This window comes from Carassius carassius, chromosome 28 (genome assembly GCF_963082965.1).
Source record: "Carassius carassius chromosome 28, fCarCar2.1, whole genome shotgun sequence".
NCBI lineage: Eukaryota > Metazoa > Chordata > Actinopteri > Cypriniformes > Cyprinidae > Carassius > Carassius carassius.
This window is the reverse complement of record NC_081782.1, coordinates 24,290,318-24,317,557: the sequence shown is the minus strand read 5'-3', so window position 1 is coordinate 24,317,557 and position 27,240 is coordinate 24,290,318. Positions and strand designations below refer to the sequence as shown.

Below are 27,240 nucleotides of genomic sequence, written 5' to 3'. Positions count from 1 at the left end.
ATAATAAGTGATCATACAAAATGCTTACTATTATTTTTTATTTAGTACCGACCTGAATAAATTATTTCACATAAAATACGTTTACTTATATTCCATAATAATAGTTGAATTAGATTTTTTCCCCTCAATTTTTCGTTCAAAATTTTGCATACGCTTACATACAATTCTTAATACTGTGATTAAAAACGAAAAAAAGTTAAATTTAATCACTGTATTTTTAAATATTTTATGTTTTAACAATCAAACACATAATTAAAAATTAAACAAATGTCTAATTTTTAATGTATTTTATGCAGATTAAACAGGTTTTAATGCTTGTTGTCTTGTCTCCCGAGGCCAAAAGAAGGGTTCAATGAGTAAAATGATGCCTAGCATTTAAATTGTCAACATAAGGAAGTAATCCTATAGTTAAATTACAAAAATCTAATATAATTTCATAAATTGCATAAACAATTATGAACAAAACACCATCATGTATTTATGCATTGCTTAATCCAAAGAGTCAAAGCGCCATTCACACATATTGCATTTAAAAATACATGAGACACAGTGAAAAATGACTAAATGCAGAAAAAAAAGAAAGAAAAAAAATCATATTTTGGCAAAATATTAAAATCTTCATTCTGTTCAAAAAGTTTATGCATTGCCTAATGGATTGTTAGACACAGGTTTTACAGTAAACACTGGAACGTGTGTGTTGGTGCTTATTGTTATCAGTCTGAAGAGCCAACTTTCACCTGAGCATGTGGATATTATTGTTTTTCTCAACATTAAAATGTGAAACAATATTCACACTATAAACATAGGCCAACGTGAGTGTATGTACGTGTAATTGGCACATACTTTTTTCTTTTTTTTTTTCTTAGTTTGCTCTGCTTGTGCTTGAATGCTTTTGTTCTTTATAATATTTATTCTTTATATATTTGTGTGTATATATAAACATACATATATATTAGGGATGCCCCCTAATAGTTGACTAATCTTTACTCAACCAGAAGAGGCTTGGTTGACCAAAATTGTATTGGTCACTTAGTCGCAGAAAAAAAAAATCACATTGGCGAAGTCACGCAGATTTTAACGGCTGGTCTGTCTGGTAGTACATAGGGTTGTGCCGATAGACGATAGTATCGTGTATCGACGATAGTCAGAGATATCGACATAAGCAGATTTCTCTGTTGATAATCAAGATGATATTATCCTCATTCTCCTATTTATGTATTAGATTATAATAATAATAACTATGACTATTTTTATAAGGCGACTTATTATAATTCAGCTATCAAACTGCCAAGCTGTTTTACTTCAGCACCGCATTTCACACACACACACACACACACACACACACACACACACACACACACACGTTTGTTTTTGTGAAAAGTGACATCCCATAGGCGTAATGGTTTTTATACTGTAGAAACTGTGTATTCTATGGCCCTACACAAATCCTACACCTAACCCTAACCCTAACCCTAACCATCATAGGAAACTTTGTGCATTTTTACTTTCTCAAAAAGCTCATTGTTTATGGTTTATAAGTGTTTTGAAAACAGGACATGGGGTTATGTCCTCATAAGTCACCCTCTCCTTGTAATACCCGTGTCATACCCATGTCATTATACAAAGTGATGTCCTGATATGTCACAAAAACACACACCGTGCACGATAGAGGATTAGAGTCTGAAGTTGTTGTAAGGCTTTGACTCGGATTACTCGTTAAATCCATGAAATGAAAGAGATAGAAAATGAGGAGTTGGTGTCCCCCACATTTAATGGCTGGTACACGCGCTCTTCTCATACATGAGAGATAAACTCTTTCTTGGCTTTACAAATAAAGTAAAGACAAAATAATAAAAAGGCAGCAGAGTGAACTTATCATCCATAGTGGTTCTCACGTAGTCCTTCTCTTAAAGACAGATTACTTAATTTATAACGCACAATGTGGTGATGATGTAGAAGGACTACGTGAGAACCACTATGGATGAGAAGCTCGCTCTGCCGCCTTGTTATTATTTTCATGCACACCGCACTATAATGTGATGCATGCAAAATACGTTTTGGCCGTTACAAATTCTCCATCCACAAAGAGACGTACATTGTCTGCAGATATAAGGTATTTCATTGCACTTTAACAAGTAATCTGAACAGTCTATATGTGTGTAATATTTTAAATGAGCCCTCACTAGCTGAGTTTAATGCCACAGTTATGTTAGAATGCATGTCATTCTTGTTTCTGTGGCGGTGCATCAGACGCGTCATGAGGTGCGCGGTCCCGAGCGCTGTATGACTGATCAGTTCAATTCAACTTTACTCCAAATATATGAATTTACCTGTTTTGAATACTTTATATTTAACGTGTTCGCTTATGTCCAATATTAGTCTTAAACTGCTGGACTTTAAAAGAAATCTACTATTGATTTTCACCGTTGACTGATTCTGCAGAACATTTAGACCGATCACTTCCGTGCGTAGATGCGGCAAATTTGTTACAGGACACGCGATAAGACGGTTGCGTCCAACTATATATGAACTAGCTGTTTTAAATTCAGTATTTTTAGGGACTTCCGGTGGCGCGCGCTGCAAGATGGCTGCACAGCACTAGGCTCCTGACTAAAACCTCTTAATTGAACTTGTTTCTTCACGCTGAGGAAAATATCACATGTTATCACAGCTGTACAAGTTTTATTTCAAGTATGGCAACTAAGAAATCGAGTTCACCACAGAAATCGGCAGCAGGCTGCAAACGAATCAAAACACTCGAGGACGACGTAACCTCAATTGTTAACTATGCAATCGAAGCACAACAGGAGGCCATGCGCGAAATAGTTTCCCGCATGTTGACAGAGGCAATACAATCGGCCCTTAAGCCATTCAAGGACTTTATCGACGAAAACAACGCTGCTCTTCGTTCGATGAAAGAGGAAATGGATTCCTTGAGTAAAAATGTGGCGTCAATCACAACCAAAGTGGATAATCTTCAAGGCAGTTTACGCAGCACTAAAAAGAACGCGAACCTCTGCCTATCTCAGCTTGAACAGATGCAATGAAAATGCAATGACCTCGAAGATCGGTCACTTCGCAAAAACGTCCGCCTGGTCAATCTACCAACTGGAATGGAAGGGGACGATCCGGTCGGTTTTCTACAGAAAATGCTACCTAAATGGATCCCCGACCTTTCGGCGCACTCAAGTCCGATCGAGATTGATAGAGCTCACCGAGTGTATTCGAGTTCCAACTCACCAAAACCACGATCGTTGATATTCCGGCTCCTCCGTTATCCTGACAGGCAAGCCATCCTTCAGGGAGCCCGGAAAGCAAAACCCACTTTGCCCGGAGGAGCGCGCCTGGAATTCTACGCGGACTACAGTCACGCGACAGCTCAAAAGAGGAAAGCTTTTTCGACCGTAAGATTCAAGCTTCATCAGAAAGGCGCAGAAACTTTCCTAATCTATTCTTCAGAAACGCAACCCAGTAATGATCAGTTAAAAAATTTTTTTGATCAGTTGAGTTTAAACATACTTTCAAAGGAGGAAGCTGACAGTCTTGAATCTGAAATCACCATAGAAGAATTACAATGCGCATTATTAAGTTCAAATAAAGGAAAGTCCCCGGGAATCGACGGCTTACCAGTGGATTTATATCTAGCGCTTTGGGATCAACTTGGTCATATCTGGTTAGATACTATAAATGAGTCCATATTCAAAGTTCGTTTTCATAAAGATCTCAATACAGCTCTAATCACGGTTATGCCCAAACCTGGCAAAGATTATTCAGACTGTTCTAATTATAGGCCCATCTCCTTGATTAATGATGACGTTAAACTGTATGCTAAAGTTATTGCCAGGCGTCTACAGTCAGTGATTCATAAACTAATTGACTCATATCAATCAGGATTTATAACAGGTCGTTTGGCTTCCGACAATGTTCGTCAAGTTTTACATATCATTGCTGAATCCGAGAAATTAGAAACACCCAGCGGCCTCCTGTTTATTGACGCTGAAAAAGCCTTTGATCGGCTGGAATGGAGCTATCTATGGTATACATTGAAGAAGTTCAATTTTGGTGACCATTTTATTAGAATGATTCAAACTCTATACGCAAATCCCATGGCCAGGGTTTCTACTGGTGGACTCACTTCATTACCCCAATTCAGTTAGGCTCATCAACCCATTCTATTTCTTTATATGCTGACGATAAACTGCTATTTTTATCTGATCTACAACGCTCACTTCCTAACGCCCTTCAAATTATAGACGAATTTGGTATATTATCGGGGTTTAAAATTAATCATCCTAAAACTATTTTAAGGCCTCTCAATTCGGACGGTTTTAATTTTCCTATTCCAGGTAATATTCAGATTTCAACACAAGTCAAATATTTAGGGATTCAGTTGAGACCTACTTTGCCCCTTATTTCTAAAGTTAACTATACGTCAATTTATGGGGGAGTTGAGTCAGATATTCAAAGTTGGATGTGTCTGCCTTCATCTCCATCTGCCCGAATGTCAACAATAAAGATGAATATTTTGCCCCGCATCAATTGTATTAGCTCTATGCTTCCTCTCTCCCCACCAGTGACTTTACTGATAAAATTTATATGGAATGGAAAGCGTCCTCGTATCGTAAGTGGTCTACACTTCAGAAAAGTAAAATAAAAGGTGGAATGGGCTGCCCTATTTTTAAATGGTATCACTGGTCTTTTATTCTGCTCTGTTTTGAAATGGTTTGATTCGAGTTCACAGTCTTCATGGAAACAACTAGAAAAAGATCGTATTTCACCAATTCGTTTGCAAGATTTTTTATTTTCAGGCCTTTCGCACAAGAAATGCTCACTGTATTATGGTCCTATAATTTCCTACACTCTTCAAATATTCAAAAAGATTGAAGCCTGTTTTGCATCTAAAACTTTATGGCACACTCATACCCCGATTTGGCACAACCTGAACTTACTGTCTGGCGGTCAACCTTTCGTTCAGCCTTCCTGGTCTACAAAAGGCATTCTAACATTAAACGACATAAAAGGGGAAGATTCAATTTTGGATTTTCATGACTTAATAGGAAGATTTAATATCTCGTCTAACACTTTATTTTTATATTTCAAATTACGTGCCGTGCTAAAGGCCCATAAGGTACCTTGGGGTGCAAATCTTCATACTCACCCAGTGGTGAACTGGATCTCAAACGCTCCAAGCACAGGAATTGTCATATTTTTATCTCTGCTTTCAAAATCTTAATACAGATAACTTTTCTAAAGCTAGAGCTTGGATAATAGATCTGAAAGTTTCTAACAGGACAATTGAATGGGATACAGTGTGGGATTCCATGCATCCACAAACCCAAATCACCAATTCATTCATCTTAAAGTTTTTCACAGGGCATATCTAACCACACGCATACGATGTGTAATGGGTCTATCACCCCACCCATTTTGTAATTTCTGTGGACCGGGTTGTGTGGACACTTTGCTACATATGCTGTGGGACTGTCCAGATGTGCAAAAATTCTGGGATAGGGTGCTTGATGTTTTGTACAAGGCGTCGGGGATTTGTATCCCCAAAGATCCTGTTATTTTATTGATGAATGACAATTCTCAATTTCCTCTATGTGAGAAAATACGGAAATTCTGGTTAGCCGCCATGACTGCCACAAAAAAGTTTCTTGTTCAACGATGGAAACCTCCCCATGACCTTTCTATTAAAAATTGGCTACACTCCGTACTGGAAATATTATACCTGGAGCTGTCATCTGCACGGACCAATCACGCTAATCCTAGGACTGTTTTGATGTGGGAGAACTGGATATCTACAGTCAAGACATTTCTGGCTAATTAATCTGCAGCTACGTATGGGTGTTATCATTAGCATTATTTTATTTGTCTTTCTCTGTATGAATTTTATTTTATCCCTTGTTATTCAGATACTGCTCAATGTCCCGAAGTGCAATGGGGTGGGGCGGGATGAGGGCTTTATAGGTAAATTAGTAGTCGTATAAGTTTTCTTTACTTTATTGCAAATATTTTGTAAACTTTTTCAAAATAAATAAAAACACTAAATTACAAATTCAGTATTTTTATATTTAACGTTTGTTTATCAGTATGTTTGAAAGTATATTTTTTCGGTTATTGGTGATTCCATAGGCTCTCTCTCGTGCACCTGCATGGTTTAAAGCACCAAATAGTTATGCTATGACAAGAACAAAGAGTCTGACGATGTGACGATTTGAAAAATGACCATATCCCCAACACTAATGCGCATGTTCATATCGTTAGATGCATCACCCAGCCCTAATATATATATACATATAACTGTGGCTATATATATATATATATATATATATATATATATATATATTAGGGATGTAAAATATTGATTGATTGTCGTTTAAATTTATGATCGATTAATCGTTAACCATAATGCTGCAAAATGCATCTATTGCAGGCAGCAGTCACTGGCATGACAGGATGTGGAAAAGCCACATACACAAAACGCTTTCTTACTTGAATTAATGGGGTTTTAGTCTGAATAAAATGCTAGTAGCAGTATTATAAAATGAATAGATGTGATTATGATCATTTGATAAAATCAAGAGAGCGCGATATACGTTTGAGGTCATTTACTTTGTTGCCTCTTTAAATGGTTTTGTGGTGCTCGTTGTTGTATTTTAAAACACAATTGCAATTTTTTCTACTGACATTAATGTATTTAAATAAAATTATCCCAAACATAACTGTGGTGCCCATGTGACTGCGCTGCGCATTGTGAACTGCTTCCATCGGCGCTGCTGCAGCAAAACACATTTGCTATCATTAATTTGATCCTTCTGGATTCTGTTATAGAAAATGTCAGATTTTGAATTTTTTCGTTCTGGTAGGCCTAGCCTTTTGTTTTAAAAAATCTGACATAGAGTGCATTAGATCATGACAGTGCGTACGTTGTAGATGAGGACGACCGAGCGTGGCTTTGGCTAGATTTATTTGGAGATTACTTCTCCTGTCTCATTCGGCACAAATCCAAATGTTTCCATATTCGCAATGTATTTGAATGTTAAACTATTATTTATAATGTAAACTACTTAAACATTCGCACATAGACAGAAAAAATTATCCTCTTATGAACAAAAACGTCATTGGCATAACAGCAGAGAGGACCGGTATAGCTGGTCTATTTAAACTGACCAGTGTAACCTTTTAAATGTTTAGTTGATTGTATTTTATTTTGATAATGAACAGACTGCGATGTAAGTTTGAATCGCTAGAATATACATGTGCGCCAGGCTCCAGTGCGATCGAAACAGCTGAGACATAAAAAAAAAAAAAAAAAAAAAAGGGTTAGGAAAATGTTAGATCGTGACCATGCCTCTGGATGCCGTTCGAGATATAGCCTTCATTAACCCTTAGGGGACTAAGCCCTTTTTGGTCCGTTTTCTCTATTTTTACATTTCGGCTTATAAACCATATGTAATGATGATGGACCACCATGTATTTGGTATCGATGGTTTCAGAAGACCCTAAGCTACCATAAGCATGCATGCAATATGTTTATAAAGGAAGTATGAGTGAAAAATTGTACAATAAACTAGAGAATTTCAAAACAAAAATGAGATTTTTGTCATTTATTACTGAAAATCCTACCTCACACAACAAAAGTGAAAAGTTTTTGACCCAAAAATATATTTTTCAAACCCTTTGCTTGACAGAAATGGGTTAATGTTCAATCAAATGTGTAAAGAACAATTCAATAATTAACTTTATTTACAAACAGTCCTAGGCGTTTTTTCATTTTTGGGACTAAGCCCTTTTTGGTCTGTTTTCTCTATTTTTACATTTCGGCTTATAAACCATATGTAATAATGATGGACCACCATGTATTTGGTATCGATGGATTCAGAAGACCCTAAGCTACCATAAGCATGCATGCAATATGTTTATGAAGGAAGTATGAGTGAAAAATTGTACAATAAACTAGAGAATTTCAAAAACGAAAATAAGATTTTTGTCATTTATTACTGAAAATCCTACCTCACACAACAAAAGTGAAAAGTTTTTGACCCAAAAATATATTTTTCAAACCCTTTGCTTGACAGAAATGGGTTAATGTTCAATCAAATGTGTAAAGAACAATTCAATAATTAACTTTATTTACAAACAGTCCTAGGCGTTTTTTATTTTATTTTTGGGACTAAGCCCTTTTTGGTCTGTTTTCTCTATTTTTACATTTCGGCTTATAAACCATATGTAATGATGATGGACCACCATGTATTTGGTATCGATGGATTCAGAAGACCCTAAGCTACCATAAGCATGCATGCAATATGTTTATAAAGGAAGTATGAGTGAAAAATTGTACAATAAACTAGAGAATTTCAAAAACGAAAATGAGATTTTTTTTTGTCATTTATTACTGAAAAACACACAATATAGAACAGTTTTTGAAAAAAAATTTTTTTTTCAAACTCTTTGCTTGACAGAAATGTGTTATTGTTTAATCAAATGTGTAAAGAACAATTAAATAATTAACTTTTTTTACAAACAGTCCTAGGCATGCCAGTGAGCAAAGCAAGGCCAGGAGGTCTTGTTGTACACTTTGCTTGCCTTGCAGTGCTCACAGTACTTTCTGACATCTGCAGGCTTGTGTGCAGGGTTTGCTGGGTCCAAGGGACAATGGGTAGGGGTGTGCGGCGAGTTGTCCTGTCTGCATCCTGCATCAGAGCAAATACACAATCAAACTGGAAGCTTTTTTTGTGTCAAAATTCAATGTAGAAAAAATAACTCCTATAAACTCATGTAACCCTATGAAACTCCACTGTACACTAAAAACACATTTCACCTCTCTTGACCTGATCAGTTTACTTAGTTGAGTAAGTCAGTCTATTGAAACAAATTTCACACCACTCTTGAACTGAGTTTACAGGGAAAGAGTAGTATGGTACACTAAAACAAATATTTCATGCCTCAATCGCTATCTGACTAAAAATCCAAAACATATACATACTCAAGATGTATGATATAATAAATTATAATGATAAAGAGGTTATTTGAAGTTACATACCAGTCCTCAAATGGATATTCCCCATCCTGGTAAAATACTTCGTCATCTGTGTAAAAGCTGTCTGCTCCAGATTTCCCCTCGTCACTTTCCAGTAATTGTTCCAGAGCTTGTTCTGCCCTAAATCTTTTACTGCTTGCAATTTTGATAAAACAATTCTGTAATAATGCTATATCTCTCTCGAATTTATCTCTTTGTGCTCGCTAATACTCCGATCGTTCTCTGTAACACTCCGATCGCTTTCTGCTTTCTCCACCTCATGCTGATTCTCCGATCGGTTATTGATTACACCTGGCTGGAGGTCGTTTTACTATAGTCCAGCCCAGCTTTTACAAGGCTACAGCAGAGCTACAGAGTCCTCTGAATGGCTAGAATAAATCATGGTAACCTTCCTCTGATTGGGTTAGAAAAATATTCCTCCCAGCGGTTTTTACATTGGTTGTTGCGTGTTGAATCTGCCTAACATAATAGTTTTCATTGGCCTGTTTACGCAGTGGTATTGCGCAATAAGGGAAGCGTGTTTAATATACAAACTGGATACCGCTGTTTTCAGTGGAATCTGAGGAAGACGGCAAAAAAAACCGCATCTCTCTAGCATTAATAGTTTTTGAGATAACTACACATTTGTAAAAGTATGCCATTTTGGGCGGTACCGCCCAATCCGTCCCGAGGGTTAATGTGGCTTTCTTAAATCTTCACAGTCTAACCCTCTAATTTGGCAGGTTTATTTTATTATCTTTCACGTTTAATTAGAGATGCATCGATCCAATACTTGGGATCGGTATCGGCTCCAATCCAGGCAATTTTCTGCGGATCGGGTATCGGACAGACGAGACCGATCCAAATCCGATATTGTGTGCATACTATTGTGTTATTGTTGAGCCACACGGCAGGCACAAAAACATCATAAAGCACCATTTTCAAGAACATATTTCAAGTGTTCTGAAGCTGTTCCATAGTTCAATGTGAGGAAAAGATTAATATTGAAGTCATTAAATTCATGTTCACAAACTCTTCTCTCTACTGTGGCTGTCTGTCATCCTCCATTCATTGTTCAAACAGCGTGTCGCGTTCGGTTACAGTCAAAACAATGAGACTCTCTTCAAGAGCGCACATTAACTGAGGTTTAAAACTGTTCAAAGAAAAGTCTCAATAAACTAATGCACAGATTTAATAAACTACGTACCGATATCTCTTCCCTTTGTACTAGTAATGTCTGGTTCACCAATGAATCATTTGATTTGACCAGTTCTTATTGAACCGGTTGAACCAGTTCACCAAATAGGACTGAATCGTTTGAACCGGTTCGCGTCTCCAGTAAGCATTAATCCACAATTTATTGACTTTTTTAACGTGGCCAACACTCCCTCTAAGTCAAAATTAACCAATATCACGGAGTAAATCATTTACTCAAACAGTACACTGACTGAACTGATGTGAAGAGAGAACTGAAGAACATGAGCTGAGCAGCTTTCTCTGTGGACTTGGAGAGCTATACAGCCTGCACACTGTGACTCTGTTGTTTCAAGCTCAACATTCTGCGCACGGTATTCGCTCAGTGCTCTGTGGCGCTCTATTTTGGCACCTTCGGTATTATAATACTTTTGGTGAAATCAAAGATTATTAATAGTCTTTTTTTTCTGTCTTATATATGATATGAATTCATTCCTACAACTTGTTAATTCGTTCCTATGACTTATTAATGTGTGGCAATTGTGCATGTTTCATTAATTTTGTTCCCTAAATAACCCATGATTTAACTGAAATAAGGGAACAAATTAATAAATCGAACAAATTCTTCATGAAATCTTTAATTTCCCTTCCCATGTTTACCACACACAGTAAGACATGCGATTAAAAGTAGGGATGCAACGATACCATTTTTTCAGAACCGATCCAATACCGAAAATTCTGAGAATGTGCCGATAACGATCCAATCTGATACCAGCACAGTGTCTTTTTTTTATTCAGTATAGAATTTCTATACTTCTCTGAGTTGACCTGATCATCATTCTTTTGTGTTAATCACAATCTACTACATAATATACACAATTTAAGTTTAATGAATAATAACAAATGAAAAAATATATAATCATAAACGATTACAAAAATATTATTATAAACTAGGTTTTTAGATAATTCAGCAGCAAAAGATACTCTGGGTTTTAGAAAAATCACGGGAGCACAATAATTTTATCAAATCAATTGAAATGTATTATTTACAAATAAAAGTGAATAAGTTTAAAATCTGGTAAAATATTACACATTGCTCTTTGTATTGTTGTAAAATACATTATTGAAAGGTAAGATTGGGCTTTCTCATTCTCTCACTTGGGAGAAATCCAAACGTTTCCATATTCGTGATGATTCCCATTTGAAGCTTAACTTCATTAATTAATCAAATTATTCATGAGGTAAAATAGGCTTTGTAGTTCACGCGTGTTTCAGTATCGATAAAAAAAAAAATCATAATTAACAATATGTGGAATAAGTTGACCGCAGCTAATGCTGAATGTCTGGTGAACGACTGCTGTTTCCAGTGAATATGTGCGCGAGGCACCAGCGCGATCAAACAGCTGAAACAGAAAATACTCAAGTCTTGGTCACACATAAGGCATATTTCAAAAATGCAAAGTGTAAGTAGTTTGAAAAAATCAAGAATAATAACAGAGTTAATAATAATTATTGCTAAATGCTGGACCGTTCTCATTTCGCTCTGCATATGGAACCTGAAGATTTTTTTTTAAGCCAAGAATGAACCGAAATGAAAACATTTAGCTTTTTTTAACATTTTTATATATATATATATATATATATATATATATATATACAACCCGAATTCCGGAAAAGTTGGGATGTTTTTTAAATTTTAATAAAATGAAAACTAAAGGAATTTCAAATCACATGAGCCAATATTTTATTCACAATAGAACATAGATAACGTAGCAAATGTTTAAACTGAGAAATTTTACACTTTTATCCACTTAATTAGCTCATTTAAAATTTAATGCCTGCTACAGGTCTCAAAAAAGTTGGCAGGGGGGCAACAAATGGCTAAAAAAGCAAGCAGTTTTGAAAAGATTCAGCTGGGAGAACATCTAGTGATTAATTAAGTTAATTGATATCAGGTCTGTAACATGATTAGCTATAAAAGCTTTGTCTTAGAGAAGCAGAGTCTCTCAGAAGTAAAGATGGGCAGAGGCTCTCCGATCTGTGAAAGACTGCGTAAAAAAATTGTGGAAAAAACAATGTTCCTCAACGTCAAATTGCAAAGGCTTTGCAAATCTCATCATCTACAGTGCATAACATCATCAAAAGATTCAGAGAAACTGGAGAAAGGGACAAGGCCGGAGACCTTTATTGGATGCCCGTGGTCTTCGGGCTCTCAGACGACACTGCATCACTCATCGGCATGATTGTGTCAATGACATTACTAAATGGGCCCAGGAATACTTTCAGAAACCACTGTCGGTAAACACAATCCGCCGTGCCATCAGCAGATGCCAACTAAAGCTCTATCATGCAAAAAGGAAGCCATATGTGAACATGGTCCAGAAGCGCCGTCGTGTCCTGTGGGCCAAGGCTCATTTAAAATGGACTATTTCAAAGTGGAATAGTGTTTTATGTTTAGACGAGTCCAAATTTGACATTCTTGTTGGAAATCACGGACGCCGTGTCCTCCGGGCTAAAGAGGAGGGAGACCTTCCAGCATGTTATCAGCGTTCAGTTCAAAAGCCAGCATCTCTGATGGTATGGGGGTGCATAAGTGCATACGGTATGGGCAGCTTGCATGTTTTGGAAGGCTCTGTGAATGCTGAAAGGTATATAAAGGTTTTAGAGCAACATATGGTTCCCTCCAAACAACGTCTATTTCAGGGAAGGCCTTGTTTATTTCAGCAGGACAATGCAAAACCACATACTGCAGCTATAACAACAGCATGGCTTCGTCGTAGAAGAGTCCGGGTGCTAACCTGGCCTGCCTGCAGTCCAGATCTTTCACCTATAGAGAACATTTGGGGCATCATTAAACGAAAAATACGTCAAAGTCGACCACGAACTCTTCAGCAGCTGGAAATCTATATAAGGCAAGAATGGGACCAAATTCCAACAGCAAAACTCCAGCAACTCATAGCCTCAATGCCCAGACGTCTTCAAACTGTTTTGAAAAGAAAAGGAGATGCTACACCATGGTAAACATGCCCCGTCCCAACTATTTTGAGACCTGTAGCAGAAATCAAAATTGAAATGAGCTCATTTTGTGCATAAAATTGTAAACTTTCTCAGTTTAAACATTTGCTATGTTATCTATGTTCTATTGTGAATAAAATATTGGCTCATGTGATTTGAAAGTCTTTTAGTTTTCATTTTATTCAAATTTAAAAAACGTCCCAACTTTTCCGGAATTCGGGTTGTATATATATATATATATATACACACACATACATTATATGCCTTATATTTATTTACTGTTTAATAACAATAGCATGCATGTGATCCTTTATGTAAATGTCTTTTTTAAATTTTCGATGAGTAGACTGTACTGTCCTACATTTTGAAATTAACTCGCTGTAACCGTTTTAATATTTTTTAAAGATGTTACAATGTTATATCATAATGTTATTGTTGTTTTACTTCCTCCTTTTATCTCATTTTACAATTACATTCATTTCGCAATCCATCCCTTTGCGCCACCTGGCAGTAGTTCTCTTACGAGAGCTCTCTCGTACTGCGTCTTAGCTAAGACGCTACGGGAAAAGTCTCTTTTCACGAAATACTGAAGCAAAAAATTATCCTTAATTTTGTATTTTTGTAAAGCGCATTTGCAGCAGTACACAGCCATAGGCGAGACGGCTCGTTCGCTCATTGGCTTGTTCTGCGGCAACTGCACAGCCTATCGAGCGCGGGCTGATGCAACATCAGACCAATAAGGGCGCTTCGCGCCCTTCTTGCCACTTCCCGCCGAAACGGGTGTGGCCCAACCTATAAAAGGAGCTCGAAAAGGCTGACTCACCTGATTTTTCATCTCTTCAGCGAAGCTCACGCATCGCTGAATCACGGAGGAAGCAAGCGCCGTCTGAGAAAGCACATCAGCAGGACGAGCCATTCTGAAGCTGCTGGCATCGCCGCCTTCCATTGCCGTTCCTGCTGCGCTATCCGGCGCCTATATCCTTTCAATCCTGTTATACACAAGCTGTTCTTTATGTGTGTGTGTGTGTTCGCCCTGCGACACACACTCGTAAAAGAGCTCGCGTCTTTTTTAAGATGCCTTCCTGCGGCTCGTCAGAGCCCCACTCAGCGAGGGAGACCGGTACGTCATCTGTGTCTCCTGCCTGGGTGAAGATCATGCAGCGCTCGCTCGCTGACGGCGGATGCCCCCACTGCGAGCTGTTGCCATGGTGACTCTGAGGACTCGCCTGGCCTTTTTCTCTGAGCCTGCATTCTCCGCTGCGCTGAGGCGCCGTAAAAGCATCGCTTCCAGCGGATTCCGGAACCGTCTTCAGCTCAACCGAGCTCGCCGGTTCGCCCTGCTTCACCGGCCCCCCCTGCATCGCTTCCCGGTGGGCAGCGCCCGCTGTTTGCCGGCGCGTCGTCCGAGGAAGTCGATCTCAGGGCCGCGTCGGGGGAAGAGGACACGCGCTCTCTGCTAGCTTCGGGCAGTGAGGGCTGGGCGAGCTCCGAGGATCTCGCGCCTTCTGCTCAGAAGCCCAGCAGACGAGCTGACATCGAGAAGGAGCCGGGGCGAATGATCGTGTTGGCCGCGATGAGTCTCGGCCGCGAGTGGTTTGCACCAGCGCCCCCCCTCTCGTTCCCGGCTGGATGGTATTTCCCTTTCGGATGAGCGTACTTCTCAAAGCCCGCCTCATTTCTTCCTGAGCTTCACGAAGAGGTGGCGAAGGCTTGGAACGCTCCATATTCAGCACGAACTCGTTCGTCTGTCTCACTAGCATTCTCCACACTGATGATGCTAAAAACAGGAACTACCACTCACTTCCGCCGGTGGAACAGGCGATAGCGACGCACCTTTGTCCACCCTCTGCTGGACGGCGGCAAAAGCGGTGTTGCCATCTAAAGCCTCCTGTGTGACGCTGCGTCGGCGCTACTAACGATGGCTGCTTCATCGAAGCGCAGGTGTACGAGTTCCGCTGTGGCCGAGCTCTCACCCAAGCGCGCCGCTGTTTCAGTTCCAGGAATTGTGACTGTCTCAGCGTTTTCTGCAATGCGCAAGCCTGCACAGTTGCCCGCTTGCCTGCACACAAAAGCCGTTATCACAACAGCTTCAGCAACGCAGCTCGAGACCCCCGTTCTCGCTCTACTGGCCGTCGCCCCGCGCCGCGGGGACCGCGGCAGAGGATTACGGTGAGGCCGGGAGCCCCGAAGCCATCCTGGGAAAGCCATCTACGCATGCTGCATGACGCTGCGTCGGCACTACACACGATGGCTGCTTCATCGAAGCGCCGGTGTACGAGTTCCGCTGCGGCCGGGCTCTCACCTAAGCGCGCCGCTGTTTCAGTTTCCAGAGATTGTGACTGTTTCAGCGTTGTTTGCAATGCGCAAGCCTGTACGGTTGCCCGCTTGCCTGCACACGAAAACCGTTATCACGGCTACCCAGATATTTCCCGAAAAAGGTGTAATTTCTGGTGTCCCGGCCACGGCCGATGGTGCTATAAATGTAGTGACGATGCCCACTGCTCAGTGCCCATCTCCGCATATAAGCACAGCCCTTCACACAGGGCTCGCGCCTATAAAAGCGACTCAAGTCGATCACGCGCACTACATAGTAGACGTGCCCACTCCTCAGTGCCCACAATCACTATGTCACACGCGTCATGTGGTTTCTGTAAAAACGAAACCCGTGCACGTTCGTCCGGCCACGGCCGATGGTGCTATAAATGTAGTGACGATGCCCACTCCTCAGTGCCCATCTCCACATGTAAGCACAGCCCTGCACACAGGGCCTGCGCCCATAATGTCGACTCAAGTCGGTCGTGCACACTGCATAGTAAACGTGCCCACCCCTCAGTGCCCACTATTACTATGTCACACGCGTCATGTGGTTTCTGTAAAAACGAAACCCGTGCATGCTCGTCCGGCCACGGCCGATGGTGCTATAAATGCAGTGACGATGCCCACTACCCAGTGCCCATCTCCACATATAAGCACAGCCCTGCACACAGGGCTAGCGCACATAAGATCGACACAGATCGGTCGAGCGCGCCGCATAGTAAACGTGCCCACTTCCCAGTGCCCACATACACTATGTCACATACGGCGCGGGGCTTCTGTAAAAACGAGGCCCGTGCACGTACATTCTGCACAGGCAGACAGCGAGTTTAAAGTGGTAAAAGTGCACACATGCAGCCCACGGTTACTCGCAGATATATCGAATCCCACGGGACCCGCTCAGCCTCCCTCCAGTCGGTTAAGCGCCGGAACGGGGTCGAGGAAGAGCGATCTGCCCGCTGTGATCAACGCGCTCCCCGCCTCAGATGCGCAGCACACTCGAGCGCCGCCGTTGCCCAGTCAACAGAGCGCGTTTCGCATCCAGCCCTTAGCCATTCATGCAAATGCATGGTCAGTGCTTCCAGGGGTTTCGGATTGGGTGCTAGGCATTATAAAGAGAGGCTACACGCTACAGTTTTCTCGACGCCCACCGTGCTTTTCAGCGCGCGTCGAAACTACGGTCAAAACAGAAGTAGCACACATACTTCGGGCCGAAATATCAAAACTGTTGAGCAAAGGGGCTGTAGAGCCTGTGTCTCAAAGCGAGGGGGGGCTGTACAGCAGATACTTTCTGGTGCCCAAGAGAGACGGGGGTCTCCGGCCCATACTGGATCTAAGACAGCTGAACAGGCATTGATGAAACGCAGTTTCAAAATGCTCACGACCAGGAAGCTCCTCGCGCAGATTCGCAGAGGGGACTGGTTCATGTCAATAGATCTGAAGGACGCGTATTTTCAAATACAGATAGCGTCAAACCACAGGCGATATTTGAGATTCGCCTTCGAGGGCCAGGCATACCAGTTTGCAGTCCTGCCATTCGGCTTGTCCGTAGCTCCTCGTACGTTTACGAGGTGCATGGATGCAGCGCTCGCTCCTCTTAGACTCAGAGGCACACGAGTGCTGAATTATTTGGACGACTGGCTGGTTCTGGCCCGATCATGAGCGGAGCTCATGGACCACAGAGCCGTTTTACTCGATCACCTCGAGAAGCTCGGCCTCAGTGTCAATTGGGTGAAGAGTTCGCTGAACCCCAGTCAGACGATCCTGTTTCTGGGTATAGTTCTGAACTCGTGTTCCATGACGGCGCGGCTGTCACCACAGCGCGCGATGGGCATTCAGCGTGCAGCGAGTTCTTTCCGCTGTGGCGCGACTGTGTTGCTCAAACACTGTCAAAAGATGCTGGGTTTCATGGCCTCAGCATCTCCGGTTCTGCGGCTGGGCCTGCTCCGCATGTGCCCCCTGCAGTTCTGGCTGAAGGCTCGGGTGCCGCGCAGAGCGTGGGCGTCTGGCCGGCTGCATTTCAAGGTCGATCAGAGCTGTGTTGCGGCTCTAGCACCTTGGACAGCGAACGGCTGGTACCGATCAGGTGTAAGCCTGGGGACTTCCCCGAGTGTGAAAATGGTGTCGACGGACGCCTCCACTTCGGGATGGGGAGCGCTGCTCGAAGGCAGACCGTCCTTTGGCCTATGGTCAGAATGGGAAAAGCTCCATCATATCAACTGCCTGGAAATGCTGGCAGTGGAGAACGCGCTGACGCGCTTTTGTCCCCATATCAAGGATCACCACGTCATAGTCCGTTCGGACAACATGTCCGTGGTGTCCTACATAAATCGCCAGGTCGGTCTCGGGTCCCGAAACCTGTGCAGGCTGACGGAACGCCTCCTGATTTGGGCTCAGCGCAACGTGTGCTCGCTGAGAGCAGTGCATGTGCCTGGACTGCAGAATCTGGGTCCAGACAGGCTGTCCAGAGGCAATGTTCCTACGGGCGAATGGTCTCTACACCCGCAAACAGTCCGGCTGTTGTGGCAGAGATTTGGCATGGCGGAGGTGGACCTCTTTGCGTCCCACGAAGACGCTCACTGCCCCGCGTTCTTTTCCAAGAACGAAAGCGCGCTGTCACGGAGATGGCCGTGCTGCCCGCTTTATGCGTTCCCTCCCGTCTCCCTCCTTCCGCAGGTGATAGAACGGGTGAGAGAAACGAGATGTTCAATACTGCTTGTAGCACCTCTTTGGAAGAACCAACCATGGTTCCCAGATTTGATGCAGTTAGCAGATGTCGCCCCGTGGCCGGTACCATTGAGGAGAGACCTCCTCTCGCAGGCCAGGGGCTCGATTTGGCACCCTCAACCGGAGTTGTGGTCCCTCTATGTATGGGCACTCAATGGTTACCCGCTGATCTCGCAGTGAGAGTGCTAAATACCATCACTCAGGCTAGAGCTCCGTCGACACGACGTCTGTATGCCTCGAAGTGGTCGGTGTTCTCCAGCTGATGCACAGCTCGAGGTTATTCACCCCTTAGTTGTGAGGTGACGGAGGTCCTCTCCTTCCTTCAGGAGCTGTTGGATAAGGGCAGAGCCCCATCCACGCTCAAAGTTTATGTGGCTGCCATCGCGGCGTTTTCTGAAACGGCGTCCGGTCAGTCAATAGGAAGGAATGATTTAGTCATCCGGTTCCTCAGAGGAGCTAGGAGGCTGAATCCTCCCAGACCTCCGTCAGTCCCTATGTGGGACCTCGCGGCGGTTTTGGAGGCCTTGAAAGGTCCCCCTTTCAAGCCTATCCAATCGATTAGCCTTCAGCATCTGTCGTTCAAGACAGTATTCTTGTTGGCTCTCGCTTCTGTGAAGTGTGTGGGTGATTTGCACGCGCTCTCGGTGAGCCAGTCGTGCTTGGAGTTTGGGCCCAATGACTCAAGAGTCATACTCAAACCTAGGCACGGTTATGTGCCGAAATCCCTCAACACACCGTTTCGGGCTCAGGTTATTGCCCTGTCTGCCCTGCCGGTGTCAGGGGAGGATGGAGACTCGAGTCTTCTTTGCCCTGTCAGGGTTTTAAGAGCTTATGTGTCTCGCTCTGCTGCCTTTCGGCAGACGGAGCAGCTATTTGTCTCGTTCGGTGGGCGTTCCAAGGGAATGGCTGTTTCGAGATAGACTCTATCCAGATGGATAGTTGACGCCATAGCGTTAGCTTACGCTTCCAGGGGCCTTCAGTGCCCGTTGGGCGTCAGAGCACACTCCACAAGAGGCATCGCCTCGTCGTGGGCGTGGTCTACTGGGATCTCCTTGCAGGATATATGTATGGCGGCAGGTTGGGCCTCGCCGTCTACATTTATCAGGTTCTATAACCTGGAGGTTCCCGCCTTGCAAGCAAGGCTGCTGTCGGTATAGGCGAATCAGGGCCCTGAGGGGAATTCTGAGTTCACGAGCGCTATGCGCTGCCGACTGTTATATGGGCAGTATTGCGTAAGACCCGCATTGCCACATTGGTCAGGCCTTGCCTCGGCTGTGTGACGTCATATTGCCGCATCTACGGATGCTGCTAGATATGGGACGGAGGGCTTTTTCCCTTTTCTGTCCTGGACTCTCTGTGAGTCCCTCAGGTGACTGTGCACTGTAAATCCTGGGCGTTGCTTCAGGTTTATTGGTGTGTGATCCCTGCGCGCACGGCGTTTTACATTGGGTTCCCGTAGCGTCTTAGCTAAGACGCAGTACGAGAGAGCTCTCATAAGAGAACGTACTCGGTTACTAAACGTAACCTCGGTTCTCTCTAGAAGAGCGAACGAGTACTGCGTTCTCTGCCGTGCGCACGATTCACTCTGGTTCGCTTCAGCGATGAAATAAATCAGGTGAGTCAGCCTTTTCGAGCTCCTTTTATAGGTTGGGCCACACCCGTTTCGGCGGGAAGTGGCAAGAAGGGCGCGAAGCGCCCTTATTGGTCTGATGTTGCATCAGCCCGCGCTCGATAGGCTGTGCAGTTGCCGCAGAACAAGCCAATGAGCGAACGAGCCGTCTCGCCTATGGCTGTGTACTGCTGCAAATGCGCTTTACAAAAATACAAAATTAAGGATAATTTTTTGCTTCAGTATTTCGTGAAAAGAGACTTTTCCCGTAGCGTCTTAGCTAAGACGCAGTACTCGTTCGCTCTTCTAGAGAGAACCGAGGTTACGTTTAGTAACCGAGTACGTTTCGTGAATGATTTTAACACGCGACTGAATTACAGTTACCACTGCGGTGGTGTTACGCACGGCAGTAATCACCATTTAGGTTGTCCACCTACTGTACTACACTTGTTTCATTTTCACTTTTTCAATAATATTTTTAATATATGTAAAAATGTCTAAGTCATAACATAATTACATAATTTCTATATATAATTAAATAACAAAAAATAAATATTAACATTGTTACTATGCTTTCACTATTCGAGCTTGCTGATTGGTTTAAGAATAAACCAATTTATGTTCGATATTTTTGCTGCATATGCTAACAGAACAACAAATTCAAACATGCATAAATGACTTTCAACAGGCTCAACGTAAATGGCTGTCAACGTGTTCCCTCCTGACTGCTTGCTCTGCTGACTCTCTACCCGCTGCTGAGCTCTGCCTGGATCTGGTTTTCCCGTTTTGCTAAGCGGTGCCAGCCTGAGTTATTTTCTGTTAATTTCCAGTCCATTCTAGGGCTGTGTGATTAATCGAAATCGTCATAAAATCTGAGGCATCGTTCGAGATATAGCCTTCATTAATGTCTTTGTTCTGGTTTGCCGGTTTCTTTTCTTAAATCTTCTAATTTCTCAGGTTTATTTTATTATCTTTCACTTTTAATCGCATCTCTTACTGTGTGTGGTAAACATAGCAAGGGAAATGAAAGATTTCATGAATTAAGAATTCGTTCTATTTATTCATTTGTTCCCTTATTTCAGTTAAATCATGGGTTATTTAGGGAACACAATTAACGAAACATGGACAATTGCCACAAATGAATAAGTCGTAGGAACAAATTAACAAGTTGTAGGAATGAATAGTCTGTCTGTCCTGCAGCCCTGCACAGCGCAGTTATCTGATGAAAAGTTACTACATTTCTATTGCTTTTCATGTTGAAGAATTTTGTGTTGTTTCTATTTTAATGTACTTTAAATCACATTGAAAGCTTAATTAGTACACTGTGAATTAATGATGATGCATTTATATACCTTCACCGTCACTCACAGCTGCTCGCACGTGTTCTGCACACGAGCTGCACGCAGCCCAACATTAAATCAGTTAACCGTCCATCGACAGCCTTAATCGATCAATCTCTTATTGACAATTAACCGATAATGATTAATCGTTTGCATCTCTAGTGCCGATATTTTTGGCCATGACTGTATGTTCAGCTGATTTTGTTCACATGACAGCTCAAAACTCAGTTTAAATGACAGCTTTGCTCTGTCATTTACAGCTACTCTACCATTCATTTACAAGACTCTTTTAACTGTTATATGCCAACATTTTAATTTTTTTCATAGGGACGACGAGGACACATTCAAGATCCTCATTGCTACTGATATTCACCTCGGTTATCTAGAGAAGGATGCCATAAGAGGAAACGACACGTTCGTAACCTTTGATGAGATCATGAAACAAGCCGTGCAAAATGAGGTGGGAATGAAATAATGTGGACATTGTTTTGTGGCTTTATGGTCATATTGTAGTAAAGAATTTATGTGAGATGATTTCATAAATTTATTCAAATTGTTAAATAATTATTAATCCTTAAACAGGCAAGAGTGGAAAATGATAAGCAAAAAATATTTTCATGTCATTTTTTACATCATCTGAGCTTAAGTAAAACAAATCCAAAATAATTTTTGAAATATTTGATATATTTTGGATTTTATGAGTTGTGACTCCCAGGTCACGTTGACTGATTAGGGTATAAAAAAGGACCAAGTCATCTGTTAACTGTCACTGGCCTACTTGCCACTGCATGCTTAAAACAATTATATCCTATACTTTACCTGATGTAATGTTGACAAATTATATATCATTCAAAAGCTTACGAACTCAAGATTCAGCCTGTGAAAACCATTTTGAAATCGGACCTTGCTTTACCATAAAAATGGTACTCTGTTACCCCCATTTTTTAAATAGGCATTAAAGTGCACTATCCAAACTTAAATTTCTGTAATTTATGAACACTTTGGAATATAAACCTAAGGTTGGTCTCTTTACAAAGAAGAAAATTAGCAGATTCTGGCAAAATTGAAGTAAATTGAAGTATCAAAAAGTTATAGAAGTTTAAATGTACTGTAAATAATATGCGCTATATTCATTTTATTATATTTTATTTATTCAGGTTTTACTCTAAAATTTGTATAAAATTAAAGCCTTGTGTCTAAATAAGTTATGTTACAAGTTTGAAGTTGATGTGAAAAAATTGAGGTTCCTGTGAGATTTTATTTAGGGTGTCATACCACACACATCCACTGGGAGTCATCAAAACTATTTTGAATTTTGCTTAATGATTTTTTTCTCTAGATTTCTCTGTGAATTTTATCTCAAAATAACCACCAAATATGAAATCCTGAGACTCAGACCTTTCCAATGATATGTTTGTTGCCAAGATTATAAAAAGTTTTGGTTCTAGAAGACCGTAATGCATAATGTTTTATGACACTTGACCCTGCCCACTAAGGGGAGGTGACGCCATTAGATTTTAAAGTACCATTTCCATACCATTTCCATGGTAAAGCAATGTCCGATTCCAAAATGATTTTCACAGGATGAATCTTGGGCTTCTAAGCTTTCAAATTATATATGATTTATGATGATTACTAAAATATTTAGTAAAAGACAACAAAGAAAAAAACAACAAAAAAGAGTGCCAAGCGTCCCACAGGTGGGACAGTGACAGTTATGGGGTTAACCTCTTAGCCAGCACCCCGACGTCCTCATCCTGAAAGCCCCTAAACTCGCACGTGTCAGTGTTTACGAATAGATTAAATGAAACGGGACAAATTTAATCTTGACAAACTATGTATCATCATAAAGATCTAATTGATCTGATATAGCGAGCTGATTTGGGCTGATTTGCACTCAAACAGCTGGTAATCATGCAGATACATTCACATTCAACATAAAACACACTCTCACATATATAAAAACTGTTGAAAAATAAAAGAAACAAAGAAAAAGGCGCTATATAAATAAAGGTGACTTGACTTGACTTTTACTTCTGGCTTCTCAAACGTGTATGCAAGTTCTACTTTACAAAACAAAAAAAAAAAAAAACATTTCAGTTTTGTCACAGTTTAGTCCGTTTCGTTTCTCGTCCAACACGCGAGAAGTTGAGCTGAACATCGCTTCACTGTCTCCGCGTGTGTAGGGCGTGGACAGATACAGTACACTCGTGCAGCTTCAGTGAGCAGGAAAGGGACTCTTATTTTGTGCAGTCAGCTGTTTGCTTCCTGTTATCTGTGCCTCAGATGTGTAGCTCTGCACTTTGAGTGCTGAACGGCTGCCCCTGTCCTGCGCACAGATTTCAAAATACTAACACAGAAATAACATGATAGCGAATGATTACAATGTTCCAAAAAAGGTTATCCTGAAAATGTGGTTGGATCAATGGATGGCCTTCTTGAGGCCATTCTTCACTTCCCCCTGCCCAGACAGTTTCCCAATCAATCACAGGGTTAATTCTTTATCCACAAAGATCTGTCGGAATGTTGGATTACTGTTCAACCACAAGTGATTTCTAAACGGTTGCATTTAAATGTAAGAATTCTATTGGAATCTGAATTCTGAATCACACACAACCTCTATCTGTATAGTGTACAGTATACAGACTATGCTTTTTTCCTTCATCACCTGTCAATTTTAATAAGATTTGTTTTTATAATGCTTCTCTTCTTTTCTCTCAGGTTGACTTTGTTTTGTTGGGTGGGGATCTCTTCCATGACAATAAACCGTCCCGCAAGACTATGCACTGCTGCATGGAGGTCATGAGGAAGTACTGCATGGGTGACCGGCCAATCATCTTTGAAATCCTCAGTGATCAGGCTGTCAATTTCAGCCACAGCAAGTAAGGCTTGCATTTTTCATTGTCTTGATAAGAAACACTGTCAGTGCTTATGTATGTCTTGACACCTGTGATTTTTTTTCCATCACATAACAGGAACAGTTAAATCCAAAATATAAAGCTTTAGTAACTCTTTCTATGAAGCCTGCATTTCTAGTAAACTATAATGAATGAATAATTACTTTTTTGTACATTTGGAATTTGTTATATGTTGTATCACCTCATGAATTATCATAACTGTTATAATACATTGTAATACCTACTCAATTGTAGTTATAGCTTTTAAAGGTGTAATGCTTTATTAAAACCCACTTAAGTTACAATGGATTTTATTTCCCATAGTTATAATTTGTGTAGTTACAGTGCATTCAGAAAGTACTCAAACCCCCTCACAATGACAAAGTGAAAACAGAGTTTTAGAAATGTCTGTAAATAAAAAAACTGAAATATCACATTTACATAACCATTCAGACCCTTTGCAGCAACACTTGAAATTTAGCTCAGGTCCCTCCCATTTATCTTGATCATTGCTTTATTAGAGTCAACATGTAGTAAATTAATTAATTGGACATGATTTGAGAAGGTAAACACCTCTCTATAAAAGGCCTCATGAGAGATCCCAGCCAAACTGAGCAATTGATGGAGAAGTGCCTTGGACTGGTGGCCAAGAACCTGATGGTTACTCTAGTTGAGCTTCATGATCATACATGCAGATGGGAGAAACCTACAGAAGGACAAACATCCACCAATCTTTGCTTTATGGCGGTGTGGCCAAAGTCAGTCCTCTCCTCAGTGACACATGAAAACACACTTGGAATTTGCGAGACAGCAAATACACTTCACAGTGCAACAGACGATGACAAGACAGGAAACAGATAATAAAAATATTAATAGAACAATAGACAATGTACAAAAAAGCAAAAACACAATATGTAATATAAACAATTATGTATGTTCAGTTATGGTATGTGCAGTTTTGAAATTTAAATAAGTATGTGTGTTAAATAATGTTACTAGTGTTGTGTGTGGTCCACGATTATCGTTAAATGTTCATGAGATGGATTGCTTGAGGAAAGAAACTATTCCTGTGTCTGGTTGTTCAGGTGCTCAGGTGCTCAGTGCTCGACCAGATGTCAACAGTTTAAAGAGGGAGTGTGCTGGATGTGAGGGGTCCAGAGTGATTTTGCCAGCCATTTTGCTTACTTTGTATGAGTACAGTTCTTGCAGAGATAGGAGGGTTGTACCAGTGATTCGCTCAGCAGTCCAGACTATCCTCTGTAGTCTTCTGAGGTCAGATTTGATAGCTGAGCTGAACCAGACAGTTATTGAAAACAGAGGATGGATTCAATAACGGTGGAGTAGAACTATTTCAGCAGGTGTTGTGGCAGGTGTGGCAACTTCCTCAGTTGGCGAAAAATACTTTGAATAAGGAAAGCAATAACTTTGCCATAGTATCTTTTCAAGTTGCCACAGCCATTGCATGCTTTGCATGTGCTACACTTTATTTGTACCATGTTGTTTTATTACTTTATTTATTAGAATTTGAAAGATAATAACGATATTGCAATCTCTGATTTTAGTCCTTGAAAACAAAAAAGTAGTGCTTAAAGTCCTTGAAAGTCCTGGAATTTCATTTTGCGGTTTCTGTACGAACCCTGTTAAATGTTCGATGAACAATACAATTTTGTTCAGTATGAAGTACTACTTTAATATGCATTTTGTTCCAATGTACAGAGATTAAAACACACACACACACACACACACACACACACACACACAAAAATAAATAAATAATGTAAACATGCGTGCAAACACATTATACTCACTGCTTATTTTGTCAGATTTCCATGGGTGAACTACTTGGACAGTAATCTCAACATCTCCATCCCTGTCTTCAGTGTGCATGGTAACCATGATGATCCAACTGGGGTAAGACAATACCTGTTTATTTGCTCTGTAGAAATTGTTTATTTATTTATTTTCAGGTAGTGGTTATCATTGTATTTTTAATGGGTAAAATTAACACATACAGTCCATGCACTAACCATCTGTAGCGTATTATTGTTGGGTAGCACAAGCTAACTGACTAACTGATATATAATTTTTACTGATTAATTAGCACAGTTGTTTTTAAGGAGCTAAAGATCATTGTTAAGAATCAACACTGATAGTTTGTGATACTGTTCAGTTGCTCTGTGATGAGACTTCTGTGCACTGGCACTGAAGTCTTTGGTTCTACAGTATATCAGCGCACTCTAGAGGTCAAAAACAGCAACATGTGACAAAAAACGATTGTTTTAAGAAATGGATCTAAAATGTGGCAAAGAACAGCCATGTTATTTATATAGTATGTGTTAGCACATGTCAAACTCAAATCTATGCTGCTTTATATCATAAATTATTAAAATGTGACTCAATACTACAAGTTTCTTTTTCTATTTGGCGTTCTATTTATACTCAGAAATTGACTTTGGTGTGCATTACATATGATAATTAAGGGTGTGGGGTTTTCAGTTGTTGATGACTGCGTGAGCATCTCAAAGTAATAAGTGCAGACCTCATCAGTGCTTGAGCACCACTTATGGAAATGGTCGAGCAGCACACACAGAAAAACACAAAATTTTGCTTTCGTTTAACAAACAAAAAACTAAATCAATTGCAGCTTTCAGACCATGACTTTGTCCTTTTTTTATACAAATGCGCAGGAGGATTCCCATTCATTCACTCCCACAGAAAACGGACCCGCTCCCTATCAGTCAGACATTACTTGTGTGCTGAAAAATTATCTCATCAACCTGGAGTGTGGGCAGAAACATAATCTGATGCATATATGCCAACGAATGTAAATCAGTATTTACATAGCATAACAGTAATAAATCTATCGGTTTCGCATGTCCCCCACTGTCCTGTAAAATCATATTCAAGTTCAATTCAATTAAAGTTTATTGGTATAGTGCTTTTTATGATACAAATCATTGCAAAGCAACTTTACAGAAAATTAAGTTTCTACAATATTTAGTAGTAGCTTATAAGTGGTGACTGTCAGTTTATGTCCATATTAGGGCTGCACAATGTGTCGTTTAAGCATCGATATCGCGATGTACTAATCCACGATATAGTCACATCGCAGGATGTGCTATG

The 27,240-nt window shown here is 40.9% G+C and overlaps 1 protein-coding gene across 1 annotated transcript in view; it reads left to right on the top strand.

Annotated features, from left to right (window-relative positions):
* Nucleotides 1-27,240, top strand: part of mre11a (MRE11 homolog A, double strand break repair nuclease) — a 254,367-nt gene that overhangs the window by 533 nt on the left and 226,594 nt on the right. Inside the window, exons 3-5 of the mRNA XM_059514860.1 lie at nt 21,548-21,680; nt 23,942-24,102; nt 25,941-26,028. Coding sequence (XP_059370843.1) covers nt 21,548-21,680; nt 23,942-24,102; nt 25,941-26,028 — 382 coding nt within the window. The remainder of the gene's footprint in view (nt 1-21,547; nt 21,681-23,941; nt 24,103-25,940; nt 26,029-27,240) is intronic.